This window comes from Balaenoptera acutorostrata, chromosome 7 (genome assembly GCF_949987535.1).
Source record: "Balaenoptera acutorostrata chromosome 7, mBalAcu1.1, whole genome shotgun sequence".
NCBI lineage: Eukaryota > Metazoa > Chordata > Mammalia > Artiodactyla > Balaenopteridae > Balaenoptera > Balaenoptera acutorostrata.
In genome coordinates this window covers 8,876,325-8,888,721 of record NC_080070.1, presented here as the reverse complement: position 1 = coordinate 8,888,721, position 12,397 = coordinate 8,876,325, and the positions used below count along the sequence as shown (strand labels likewise).

The 12,397-nt window shown below is 39.3% G+C and overlaps 1 protein-coding gene across 1 annotated transcript in view; it reads left to right on the top strand.

Annotated features, from left to right (window-relative positions):
* The window catches only part of CNTNAP2 (contactin associated protein 2), a 1,523,154-nt gene that overhangs the window by 527,617 nt on the left and 983,140 nt on the right, over window positions 1-12,397 (top strand). Inside the window, exon 9 of the mRNA XM_057550506.1 lies at window positions 1,169-1,318. Within this exon, the coding sequence (XP_057406489.1) occupies window positions 1,169-1,318 (150 nt within the window). The remainder of the gene's footprint in view (window positions 1-1,168; window positions 1,319-12,397) is intronic.

The window sequence follows — 12,397 nt, the reverse complement described above, 5'->3', positions numbered from 1 at the left end:
TGATTGTTAGGGAGTTGATTTATTTTGTTGGTGTTTATCTGTTTAAATATAACCTAATTCATTATAAAGATACCTTATTTGTAAATGATCAGATGATCCTGGTATCATTTCCCATACCTATTAGTGGTCAGTTAGCACAAATAACTGCTGTAGGGAAGGAAAACTTCCTTTCTTCCCATCTAGGTTCTTTGGCTAATCTAAGAATTAAATTGACATCAGACAGATTACCAGGAGGAAAACAAATATAATTTTGTATGTATGGGACCTCTCCGAAATATGAGACTCAAAGAAGTGACCAATGTAAGCAGATTTTATACCTTTTAGCCAAAGAAAAAGATTAATTTTATAAAGAATTAACAAGACAAAGAAGTTTTTGGGTAACTTTGGTAACCCAAGTTTTGGGTTTGGGGTAGTAGATTAACAAAGAAGTAACATGGTTTGTTTATACAGCCTTCTTGGCCCTAACTTCCCTCTCTCTAGTGATAAGGAAGCCTTGTTCCCTCCTGGTACAGGGATGGTACCTTTCACATGAGAGATTTGTTTCCTGCTTTCAGAGGGACAAAGGAGGGTCAGAGTATCCTTACTGCACTTGCTTTTTCTTAAGTAACTTTAATTCAAAATAATCAGTATGCTGAAATGGCACATGTTGGGGTGGCATATTCTGCTCCCCTTCACTGCACATACTCACACATTTATTCTTTAGTCCTTCATTTCTATTAGCTATGCTTGCCAGATGTGGCTATTGAGAGACAATGACAGTACAAAAAATAGTTTTTAAAAACAGAGAGTGACATTAGATAAAATTACAAATCCTTTTTCTCATCTGAGAGTGAAGTCTAGTAAAGCTAACTAGAAAATAAGTTATTAAATTAAAATAGTTCATCATCATCTCCCAAACAACTTAATTCACTCCAGTTTCTTATGTACCCTGATGGCACATTGTATCCCTACTTGATTGGGTTATGTTAACGCCGTATTTGGTCTGGCGGAGGATAGAACTACTTATAATATTAAAGAAGATGAGACATTAATTGTAGCTACACTCAATTTTCCTAGATGCAAATATATTAATTTTTACTTACAAAGCTCTGACTCAAGTTGTTATTAAAAATTATTTTAAACCGAATCATCTTAAGAAAAGAAATGGCCTTTTCTCTTTATCTAACAGGTTCTGGGTTGAATGACGGCCAGTGGCATGAGGTCCGTTTCCTGGCTAAGGAGAATTTTGTTATTCTCACTATCGATGGAGATGAAGCCTCAGCAGTTCGAACTAACAGTCCTCTTCAAGTTAAAACTGGCGAGAAGTACTTTTTTGGAGGTAAGACTACCATTTTTTTTTAATTGGTTAACTAATACATTGCTAAAAATGGAGTTTCAAAAAAGTTTGATTATGAAGTATTTATATTCAGTGGACTCAGTGGATCTCAGGAAAAAAGCAAACTGTAACCTCATTGAACTAAAAGGAGCATCAAATGTATTGTTTCTTCATGATAAAGTGTTAATATGATGTCACCATATTCTTCTAGTCCAATTCAAATATTCTAAGTATAAAGCGTGAGATTTTGAATCCATTCATTCTCATAACACTATTCTCAAGAATCATGTCCTTGGATTATACATTAGTCATCTCTTGCTGTGTAACTAATTACCCCAAACCTTAGTGGCTTAAAAGAACAAACATGTATTATCTCACAGTTTCTCTAGACCAGGAATTCAGAAATGACTTAGCTGGGTGATTCTGACCACCTGGGTCTGTCATGGGGTTATACCCAAGCTGTTGGCTATGGCTACGTTATTTGAAACCTTAATTGTGCTAGAGAGTTTGCTTCCAAGAAGGTGCACTCACTTGGTTGATCATTTGTGCTGGCTATTGGCTGGGGTGCCTTGGTTCTCCTCTATGCAGGTCTGATCCTTCGGGGCCTCTCTTCTTCAAGTGGTTTCTTCTATAGATGATGGGGTGGGGTGGGGTGTGTGTGTGTGTGTGTGTGTGTGGGGGAGAGAGAGAGAGAGAGAGAGAGAGAGGGGTGGAGAGAAGTGGAGAGGTTGGGAGGGAGAAGGGGAGGGGAGGGAAAAGCCAGTAAGTGGGAGAGAAAATTTACAAGATAGAAGCCATAAAAGTTTTGTTCTTGTTGTTGTTTTTAATAATCCAGTCTTCTGTTATATACAATTGGAACTCACATCCCATCACTTCTGTTATATACAACTTATTAGAAGCAAGTCACTAAATCCAGCCCACACTTAAAGCAAGGGGATTACACAAGAAATCAGGGGTTATTGGGGCCTTCTGAGAGGCTGCCTAACACAGGTTGCCTTACATGAAGCCACCTTATCACAAATATCTTGATTCTTAAGTAATAAAAAGATTAGTGGAATGGAAGATTCTTTTAATGATAAATTCTACTTCTATATGTGAAAAAGTGTTGGAACACAGACCTGGCATGTTTTCTAATTTGAGAAATGCATCCTGCCAGAAAATGTTTTTTTTCATTAATGAAACATAGGGATATCTTTTATTAAAATGCTAGGTGTGTTGCTTAGATCAATAATAATCTTTCATTAGATTATTCCCTTTCTCATTCTAATCACCCTATGTGAGATCTAAAAATATACATTGTATCCTTAGAAAAGGCTTTGGTTTAAGCTTTAAAAAGTATGTGTACATATACTTGCCTCTGCAAATATGCCTATTAATATTCCTATATCTATTTGTATATATAAATATATGTTTATATATCACCATTTGTATATATTTCTCTAATTATTAGAATAAGACTACTTGACAACAGACATCTTGTATGTCTTGTTTCCTGCTTTATCCCCCAAGGTCCTAGAAAAATTCCTGAATATAGTAGATGACCAATAAATATTTGTAAATGAATTAGTAAATTCTGAAAAATAAGCAAGGCAAGCCTTTTATTCCTAAATTTCTAAAAGAAGAAATAGAAGCCCTAAGAGCTATACTGACTTGCCGCTGAGTCTATAGCCAGCCCCCGAATTCAAAACCTCTGACTCCTGTATGAGGGTGTTTCTCCCCTCTGCATCATGATATGATGATGAGTGACAGCTCAGAGACAGAAGTCCTGAACTAGACCTCTGCTTCTTTAATCTTCCATGGTCTTTGTTGGGAGTTAAAGCTACATGCTTTTTAAAAGTCTCTCAATAAATATTTGATGAGTGGATGAAGTCAGACAAGATGTCTTAGGAGTGAATAAACTGGGCTTATTGATGTGAGAAAAAGCAACCCAGTAGCTAAACTGGTTTTTCTCCCAAAACGTATTTAACAAGATGGACTTCTGGCCAACAGTTTTCATTGCTGTCAGAAAATGGATGACAGTATTCAGTTGGAAAGCTATTGATAATCCCTACTCATCCAAATGACAGTGGAATATCTTTGGCCATGAATGAGCTTGCTGAATGCTTAAGGCAAGTGTTGATCTATTTCCGTCTAGATGGGTAGGCAAAAAGCTATAACCACAAATTTATGGCATAGAGTTTATAGGATATGAGGGCTTTATAGTGTGCTATTACTATTGCTTTACAGATTTGGGTTTTCAAACCCAGCAGTCAGGGTCATATTTCCTCCCTCTCGGGTCTTTAGTCTGCCATTGGGAAATGCTGTCAGCAAATGATCATGATGCTTCTTTGGTTATATCTTCATTGGCTGAATCCTCAGAGTATATGAGAATCACTAGGGGAACGTGTTACAATTCAGATTCTCAGGCCACACTCCTAGAATTTTAGAATGCAGGATGTTGAGAAATCGAAGAATTCTAAACTTCAAGTGATTCTGAAACAAATGATCTGAGTAACAGAATTATAGATCTGACTTAGCCAACTTGCATGCATATATATTATATTCTTTTTAAAAAACAATGTCAGCCACTGACAAGTGAGATAAGTAAGAAACAGCTATTCTCATACAGCTCTGCCACCATGGAGCGGTGAAAGGAAGCCCCAGACAGGGTCTGGTGCACATAGAGACATTTATTAAATGAACATTTATTAGCAAGCTGGAACAACACTGTTAATACAAACTCCTCTGTCAGCTCAACAAAGTCCTAGCTCTCTGACTTGCTTTACCTTGAACAAACTGTTTTCTTCAGGCAGCTGTAGCAGTGTTTCAGAGGCAGGATTCAGCTACACCCAGAGCCAGTGCCAGGCAACAGAAAGCCTCCTAAGCTAATAGCTGGCACAGGTTCACTGATCCAGAATCCAGAACCGTCTCCACGGCTTCAGGTCACAGACCTCACTGGAGTCTTATACCATTTTCACACAAGGTGTGTTTCTAAAAGATGTTTTGCCAAACTGCATAACCTTAATATATTTAATTTCACCACTGAGATCTCTTTCCTAATAACATTTATCTACCATTTATGCTAATTAAGAGACCACTATTTTTACCAAAGAAAACCCAACTTGACCTTCAGAAAGTTGATGAGAGGAATAGACAGCAGAAATCCTGGAGCAGTTGCGTCTGGAGTGGCTGCAGTGTTTCTGAGAGCGCGCTCTCGACTGCCTCTGGCGCGTGGCTGCCTGATTAGAATGATAGCCGCCTCTGGACTGTCACTTGGAACACACTCACACGACTTCATACTGTCTGTGCTGAAAATGTAAAGTAAGTTGTAGATGTTACAATGATGACATCTTAAGAAATATTAGTATAGTGGAAAGGAGAATTGACTTTGTTCTAAAATAAGAACTTTGAATCATACACACCTAATTTGGGACGGTGTCTTCTCTTAGTTGATAGGTCATTTTAATAATTTATCTTTCTTTATCTATTAAAAGGCAATAGGATCTGTTCTGTGAACATTACACAGGATCACCTGTTAACCCCAGGGTCTGACCCCAGGGTTTCATGCTAAATGCTGATTGCCTTTCCAGTTCATCTGGGGTCTTTTCTTAAACTCCTTTTGAGACAGCCCCTTCCAAGGAAAATTTCAGATTTCAGGTCATGTGCTCATCTGAGGCCTCTCACCAGCTGCACAGCTACTCAAAGCATTTCTTCCTCCTTAGTCAGTAAAAATCAAATTGTTTTCCCGCTGGGTGAAAGCCTTACGTAAAGGCGTTCTGCCCTTAACCATGTCCACAGTTTGCTTCTTTTGAAGTAAGTCCTGGCCACACAGCCGCTTTTGCCACCACAGGCACGGCTGTGCCCACCAGTGCGGAGCCTTTTCTCTCCGCGCCTGCGCCCTGCTCATCCCAGGAGGGCTCTTAGTTCTCCTCTGTAACACTCTCAATCAGACGTTTACGCTCTAAGAATTATCTTGCCTTGTTCTTTCTTGGGAATAAACAGAAAAAGAAAGATTATTCATTTGGGAATGTTTCCTCAGGAAGTTATTTTAGCTGCTTTACCTTATTTCTCTATCTCCCAACTTGAATTCCTTTTGATAACACTTCATTAATTTTAATAATCAAAAGAATTCTAAACAAAATAATTCAATTTATTATTGACTGCTTACCTGGGAATTTGCTTTCTGATACAGGCCAGGGCCCATGATCATGAGAGAGTAGAAAGATTTTTAAACTTAAAAATTTCTTTAGGTTTGGTATTTTGATTATTTGTTTTAATTTAAAAGGAAAAGGAGCTGTGGGCTGAAGAGGAGAGGTAAGAAAGATCCAGTCTTGTTGGAAGGGGAGTTCTAAGGAACACACTGGGGGTGGCAGCTCTCAAGAAGGTGCCAGATTAGGTGGAGGTGACCAGAGAGATGGGGGGCATTGGGAACTGGCCAGAGTCTGATAGGAATGGAATTAATAAAGTTTAATAAAAGGGCACAGCCCTTCCCAGTTACAAATCTAGGCTCACCAGTATATAGCCTTTTACTCCTCATTGAAATAGAGCATGAATTTTAAATAGTTATTAGATTGATATGTAAATATGTTTCTGACCAGGGTTTTTGGACTCCTTAATCAATAGAAATTGATCAGAGACCAGACAAGAAATTCAGACAAGGCTTTACTGGGGCCCCTGCTGCAGCAGGGGGGAGCGAGAACAAAAACAGGTTCCCTTGCTCACTTGCTCCCGAGGCGGGGCGAGCTGGTTCCTCATATGGGGTGAGGGTAGGGGGTGTGTCCAGGGGTCGGGCCGGAGGAGTGGCTGAGGTGGTTTGCCCTCCCCTTAGGTGGTGGTGAGTGAGGGGAGCATGGGCGGTGCCCTGCTTTGGCTCCCGACCCCCTGCCTTTGCTCCTGGCTCTGCGGAAGTGGCAGTTGGGGTTTTATTTTGATCTTTTCTGTATTTTGTTGTTGATAATTTGCCCCAGTTGCACATGCACACAATTATTTTTAGTTCCTTATAGTTTCTTTGTGTTCTGTTGCTCGAGAAGACCTTTGTCCAGGTGCAAGTACTGCAGCAAAGTGTCCCAGGTCCCTGTCTCAAATATATATCTGTGTAAAGTAGTTCTCATTGAATCAGTTAGAGGCTTGTTACCAGTGCTGGTGCTTCCTGGCTGTTTAAGGGAAAATGCCACCAGCTGTGAGTGCCTAACGCTTTCCTTAGTGATCTAAAACACACCACAACTTAGTCATGAAAGGCCTCCCAGATAGTTTCTCAGGAATTCCTGGGTTGACCCGTCTGTCACCAGAATATGTGCAGGACCTTGCAGCACTCTGTTTATGGTCCAGTCTTCCTTCCTCTGAAGGGCCAACTGGCCTGTTGTTGCACCTACTGAAAATCTGTTGTTTGGAGATTTGTTTTCTAGCTCCTTTTTGTTGCTTTCCACAAGAAATGGAGTGATAAATGTTTTATCAAATGATATGGTACGTTAGATGATGTCTTCCTCAGTGGTCTGAAAAGTGAATCTTAAGCAAACTTCTTTGTATTAGGTTTCCAGGGCTGCTGCAACAAACTACAAACTGGGTGGCTTAAAACAACAGAAACTTATCCCCTCACAGTTCTGGAGGCTAGAAGTCTGAAACCAAGGTTCAGCAGGGCCCAAGGTTCACTAGGGCCCTGATCCCTCTAAAGTCTCCAAAGAAGAGTATTTTCTGGATTCTCCTATCTTCTGATGGTTGCAAGCAATCCTTGGTTTTCCTTGGTTTGTGGATACATTGCTCCAATTTCTGCCTCCATCTTCAAAATGAATTCTTCCCTCTGTTTTTCTGTGTCCAAATTTCCCTCTCCTTTTAAGGACACCAGTCATCAGATTAGGGATACATTAGGCGATCAGATTATAACCTCATTTAACTTGATTACATCTGCAAGGACCCTACTTCCAAATAAGGCCACATTTACAGATTCTAGGGGTTAAGACTTCAACATATCTTTTTGGAAGGTACAAGTCAGCCCATAATAAGATATAAGTGATTTGCTTCATAGCTCCCTTTAATTAAAGTTACCATACTTCTTAAGGGAGATTCATATTTCTGGATTAATATTATTCATTTTCAAAGATGAATTTTATAAGAGTTGAAAGTCAAACAAATTTTAGGCAATGTGGATAACTAAAAGGTAGAGACATTCAAACAATCAAACAGCAACAACAAAAATTAAACTACTATGCACACTGGATAAAAACAGCACTGCTGGCCAAATTTCTGAACATGACTTTCTGACCTCTAAATAGGACTGAGTATAGAATTTTAAGGAAATCAATAAAAAATATTTTTGAGAAAATTCCATGACCACACTTGGTCATGGTGAGAACTCATCTCTGATAAATGTTAGAAAGCTTTGTGTAAACAGAGCAATACAAAAGTGCAAATGATAAGTAAAGGAATCATTGTTTTGAAAATGTATCCCATGTGTAAGAAACTAACAATTAGAGTGAGAAAAAAAGAGCATACAGCTTAGACTTTGTATCAGTCAGGATTCATATATATATATGTGTGTGTGTATATGTGTGTGTGTGTGTGTGTATATATATATATATATATATATATATATATGTGCAGGGTTATGGAGCCCAGAAGTCCCACGATCTGCTGTCTGCAAGCTAGAGAACCAGGAAGACAGTGGTGCAATTCAGTTAGAGTCCAAAGGCCTGAGACCCAGGGGAGCCAGTGGTTTAACTCCTAGTCTCAAAGCTTCCTCTTACAATTCCCAAAGTCCAAAGGCCGAAAATCTGGGAGCTCCAACGTCCAAGGGCAGGAGAAGATAGACATCCCAGATCAAAAAGAGAGATGGAATTTGCCCTTCCTCTGCCTTTTTTGTTCTGTTGGGCCCTCAACAGGTTGGATGATGCCCACCCACTTTGATGAGAGCCATCTTCTTCACTTAGTCTACTGATTCCAGTGCTAATCTCTTTTGGAGACACCCTCACAGACCCACCCAGAAACAATGTTTTACCAGTTATCTGAGCATCCTTTAGCCTGCTCAAGTTGACACATAAAATTAATTATCACAGACTTGGCGTTAGCAAACTTTAGGGGCAGGATCATACATAAAGACAAGGGGGGGAAGTCTATCCACATTGCTTAACAGACCTGGAAGTTTTCAGAAACGGAGGAATTTTGAATTTGACCTTGATTTGTAGTATGGTGGGACCTATCACTACCAAAGAAATGAAAATAGTAAAGACTTTGGCTGTAGATACTAATAATGCTGGAAATAAAACAATCACACACATACAAAAGAGTGCCATGAAAAGAAGATGAAATCCTGGAATTGTTCTCTTCCCTCAGTAGAGTTTAAGTGGCTTTTCTGAAATCACATGTGTTTAAGAATAAATTGTCATCCTAATGGTATGCTGTACTGGTCTTGGAATTTTGCATAATGTGTATATACTGAGCAGTAGAACATAGGCTTAGAGTCATAAAGATATAATGAAGTGTTGCCAGAGAGTTGTTCATATTAAAACAACCAGAAAAGTTCAGGAGAACATACTTGACACCCATGGCTATGTGTCCAGTCCCTTACTGACAGTAAGATCATTCCTACATTTAACATATAAACGCTGGGTACATGTGCTGTTTTGCACATTAAGTGTTCTCACAAGAAATGCCTTCAAAGAAAACAAATGTGGTATTACTTTGGGAATTGAAATCCTTCAACTCTGTTATTAGATCAGTGTTCAATTTTCTCTTAACTGGTTGAAATAATAGTAAATCTTTTAATCTTTTTGTGGGCCTATTTCTCTAAATCCTTAGTTATCTTTAGGACTTTCTTTTCAAACATGCATTTATCTTTCTATTACAGAACTGAGATCTACATTTATTCATTTATATCCAAAGAGACTATGGAGCCCTTCATATAACTCCGGGGTTATGCTTGGTGCTGGTGATATACCGCGACCAAACAGGAGCCAGAATCTCTACCCTCATAGAATTTACAGTTTTTGCTCTCATCCCCCCGTATGTCTCACCTTTATAAAGTTATCATTTTACATTGTTGGTATGATTCTCTTATTAATGTATACCTACTCTAAGCTCCACCTGGGGAAACATCTGTTTTGCTCTTAAGACCTTTCACCTGGTTGGATGAGGGCTACATTGTCAAGGCTTATCTCTTTTACTTAAAGTCAGTTGAATGTGGATGTTCACCACATCCACAAAACACCTTCACAACAGCACCTAGATGAGTGTTGGATTGAATAACTGTGTATTAGAGCCTATCCAAGTTGACATGTAAAACTCACCATCACAGCGTACTTTTATATATCCTGGATTCTGGATTCGAAACATCAAATAAAAATATAATCAGATTGTCTGGTTTAATGTACAGATAAAGGAATACCAGAAACTGCTTTTACAGTTTTCTAATTATGATATCCATGTCTTCTACAGGCATGTTTTTCTATTTTGTTTAATTTTATGTTTCTAATGTTACCTCTCTTATTCCCTCTCTCTCTTTTCATTGCTTTTACTAAGATAAAATTTACATATGCTAAAATCCACCTATTTCAAGTGTATAAATCAGTGAGTTTAGTGAATTTATACAGTAGTGTCGCCATCACCACAGTCCAGCTCTTAGATCATTTCCCCAGTCCCCCAAATTTCCCTTCTGCCCCTTGCAGTCAATTCTCATTCCTGCCCTGTCCCAGGCGACCACTGGTCTGGTTTCTATTGTCCCTATAATGTTTTCTTTTTTCCCTAGACCCTTATTTTTTTTGTTTTGTTTTTTGACTCTTCTCTGGTTTACTCTCCTCCTTAGAAACTTTGCCCAAGTCTCACCTCCTCCAGGAGGATGACCAGGCCCTCTCTTTCCTGCTCCAGCACATCCTGACCCACCCACCCCCAGCATCCCTGGTCCCTGTTGTCCCACTCTACTTTCTTCCCTCCCCTACCACAGCACTTAATCACTTTCTAACATTCTACATCCTTCATTATGTGCTATATTGACTGTTTATTATTGGAATCTCCACTAGAATGTAAGCACTAATACGACAAGGATATTAGTTGTTCACATTTTCTGCTATATTAAGTGTTGGGGAAGAATGCCTGTTGCATAATAGTTCTATATTTAGTCATTGATTAAATTAATCAACAGTCCCCATGGTTACGTTTAATGGTTACATGCAAAAGGGGCTAGAGGACTTCTCATCCCCACGTAGATGGCCAGCTTCTGCCACACTCCTCTCCCCCTAGAGAACTTTAGGTAAGGGATACTGACTGTGCTGGCAGAGAACAGCCACTGGTATTTCACTATCATATTTGGCAGGAATAACTTTTCAGGGTCTTGACAATAACATGATTTTGTATTAGATCAGATGCACTTTTTATCTAGGTGTACATACTATCTGTATGACTAGTGAGGAGTAGGGCCAGGATTCAAATCATTTTATTTACTAAATATTTACTAAAACCTGGCATTATTCATGCTAGAGCATTGAACAAGTCAGAAAAAAATACGTGCTGTCATTCCAGTCGAGATAACAAATTGGTGAAATGAGTATTTTTGGAGAAGATAAATCAGAGAAGGGGATAGGAGGGTCTGGGGGAAGGGGGATGTTGAAGATTACCATTTAAAACAATTTGACAGATGAAGCCTCAATGAGAAAATGGCACCTGAACAAAGAGCTCAAGGATTGAGCAAAAAGCTCAAGGATGTGAGCAAACACATCAAGAGGAGATATGGAGAAGAGCATCTCTGGTAGAGAGAAAAGGAAGTGTAACTAGTACACAGGTATGAGCACATGGAGGCCTTGAGGACAGGAGGCCACACAGCTTCCGGAGTGCGAGGCTGCAGAGGCTGGATCGTGAAGGGTCTTTTACTCTGAGTGAGGGGGGTGGTCATTTGAAGATTGAACCAGGTGAATGGCAAAATCTAATTTACATTTTAAACCGATCTCTAAGGCTGCTGTTTTGAGAAAAGAGTATGGTCAGATAAGGGAGCAGTATAGTTAACACAATGGAGACTATTGTAATAACCCAGACGAAGGAAGATAGACTAGTGGAGGAGTGGGAAATGGTCAATTCTGAATACATTTTTGGGAGTCAAGCCTACAGGACTTGCTGACAGGTGGGATATGGGCCGTAATACACAAAAAGGAGTCAAGATGACAGCAGTCAGCCTGACAAAAAGCCTTGAGCTTACCCTTTCCTCTACTCCACACTTTCTGTTTCTCCTTCTGCATTTTGGGGTCCATCTGGCAGTGTTTCCCTAAAGACTACTTCTGACCTGTGCGTCAGGAACTGCTGAAGGTATTGCTATCCATGGAGTAACCTGTCATTCCTCCTCCCAAATTAACAAGACCATGAACCAACCCCCTAACCCCCCAACACATGCGTGCACACGCGCACACACACACACACACACACACACTTTCACAGTTCCCTGCATCCTCTCACTCCTTGATGGGTTCTGAATTAGTTCTCAAATCTTTCAAGCCTTGCCCAGATGCTCTTTTTGCTGCATCACACATGGGGTATAACAAGACTCAAGATTCTACTGATTTAAAACCAGCTTTGGTAAACTAAAATTCCAGTCAGTCGCTGATTTGGGGACTGCAGTGCCACTCAGAAATAGGCAAGTGGAGAACTTCGACTCAAAGCTAAACAACTGCTATAAAATAAATGGTCTTTAAAAATATTAGTCTAGTGGATATACTTCCAACTTGAAAGCATGGACTAGTCATCATCTTTTCCTCTTGGTCTTTCTTCCACCCATGGCCCAACTATACTGAGGTTAGAAGGGATCAGGGGATAAATTATTTATTGCCTTTTAAAAAATAAAATGAAAGTTCACCATCATCTACATTTATATAGTGTTGAACATCACTTATTAATATTGAAATACTTCGATGCCCATTTTACTTTTATGTAATATACCTCCCTTTAAAATACTATGGCAAGAGTCAAGTTTTTCTGACCAACCGACTAACAATTTATTAAATAGCAAAACGAGAAATGAGGAAATCACATCTTAGAACCTTAGGGATTCCTGGAAGTTGTTAAAAATTATTTTGATTTGGATTGGCTAACTTTGTATAATAATTGGAATTAAGTTTTCTTTTATTGTTT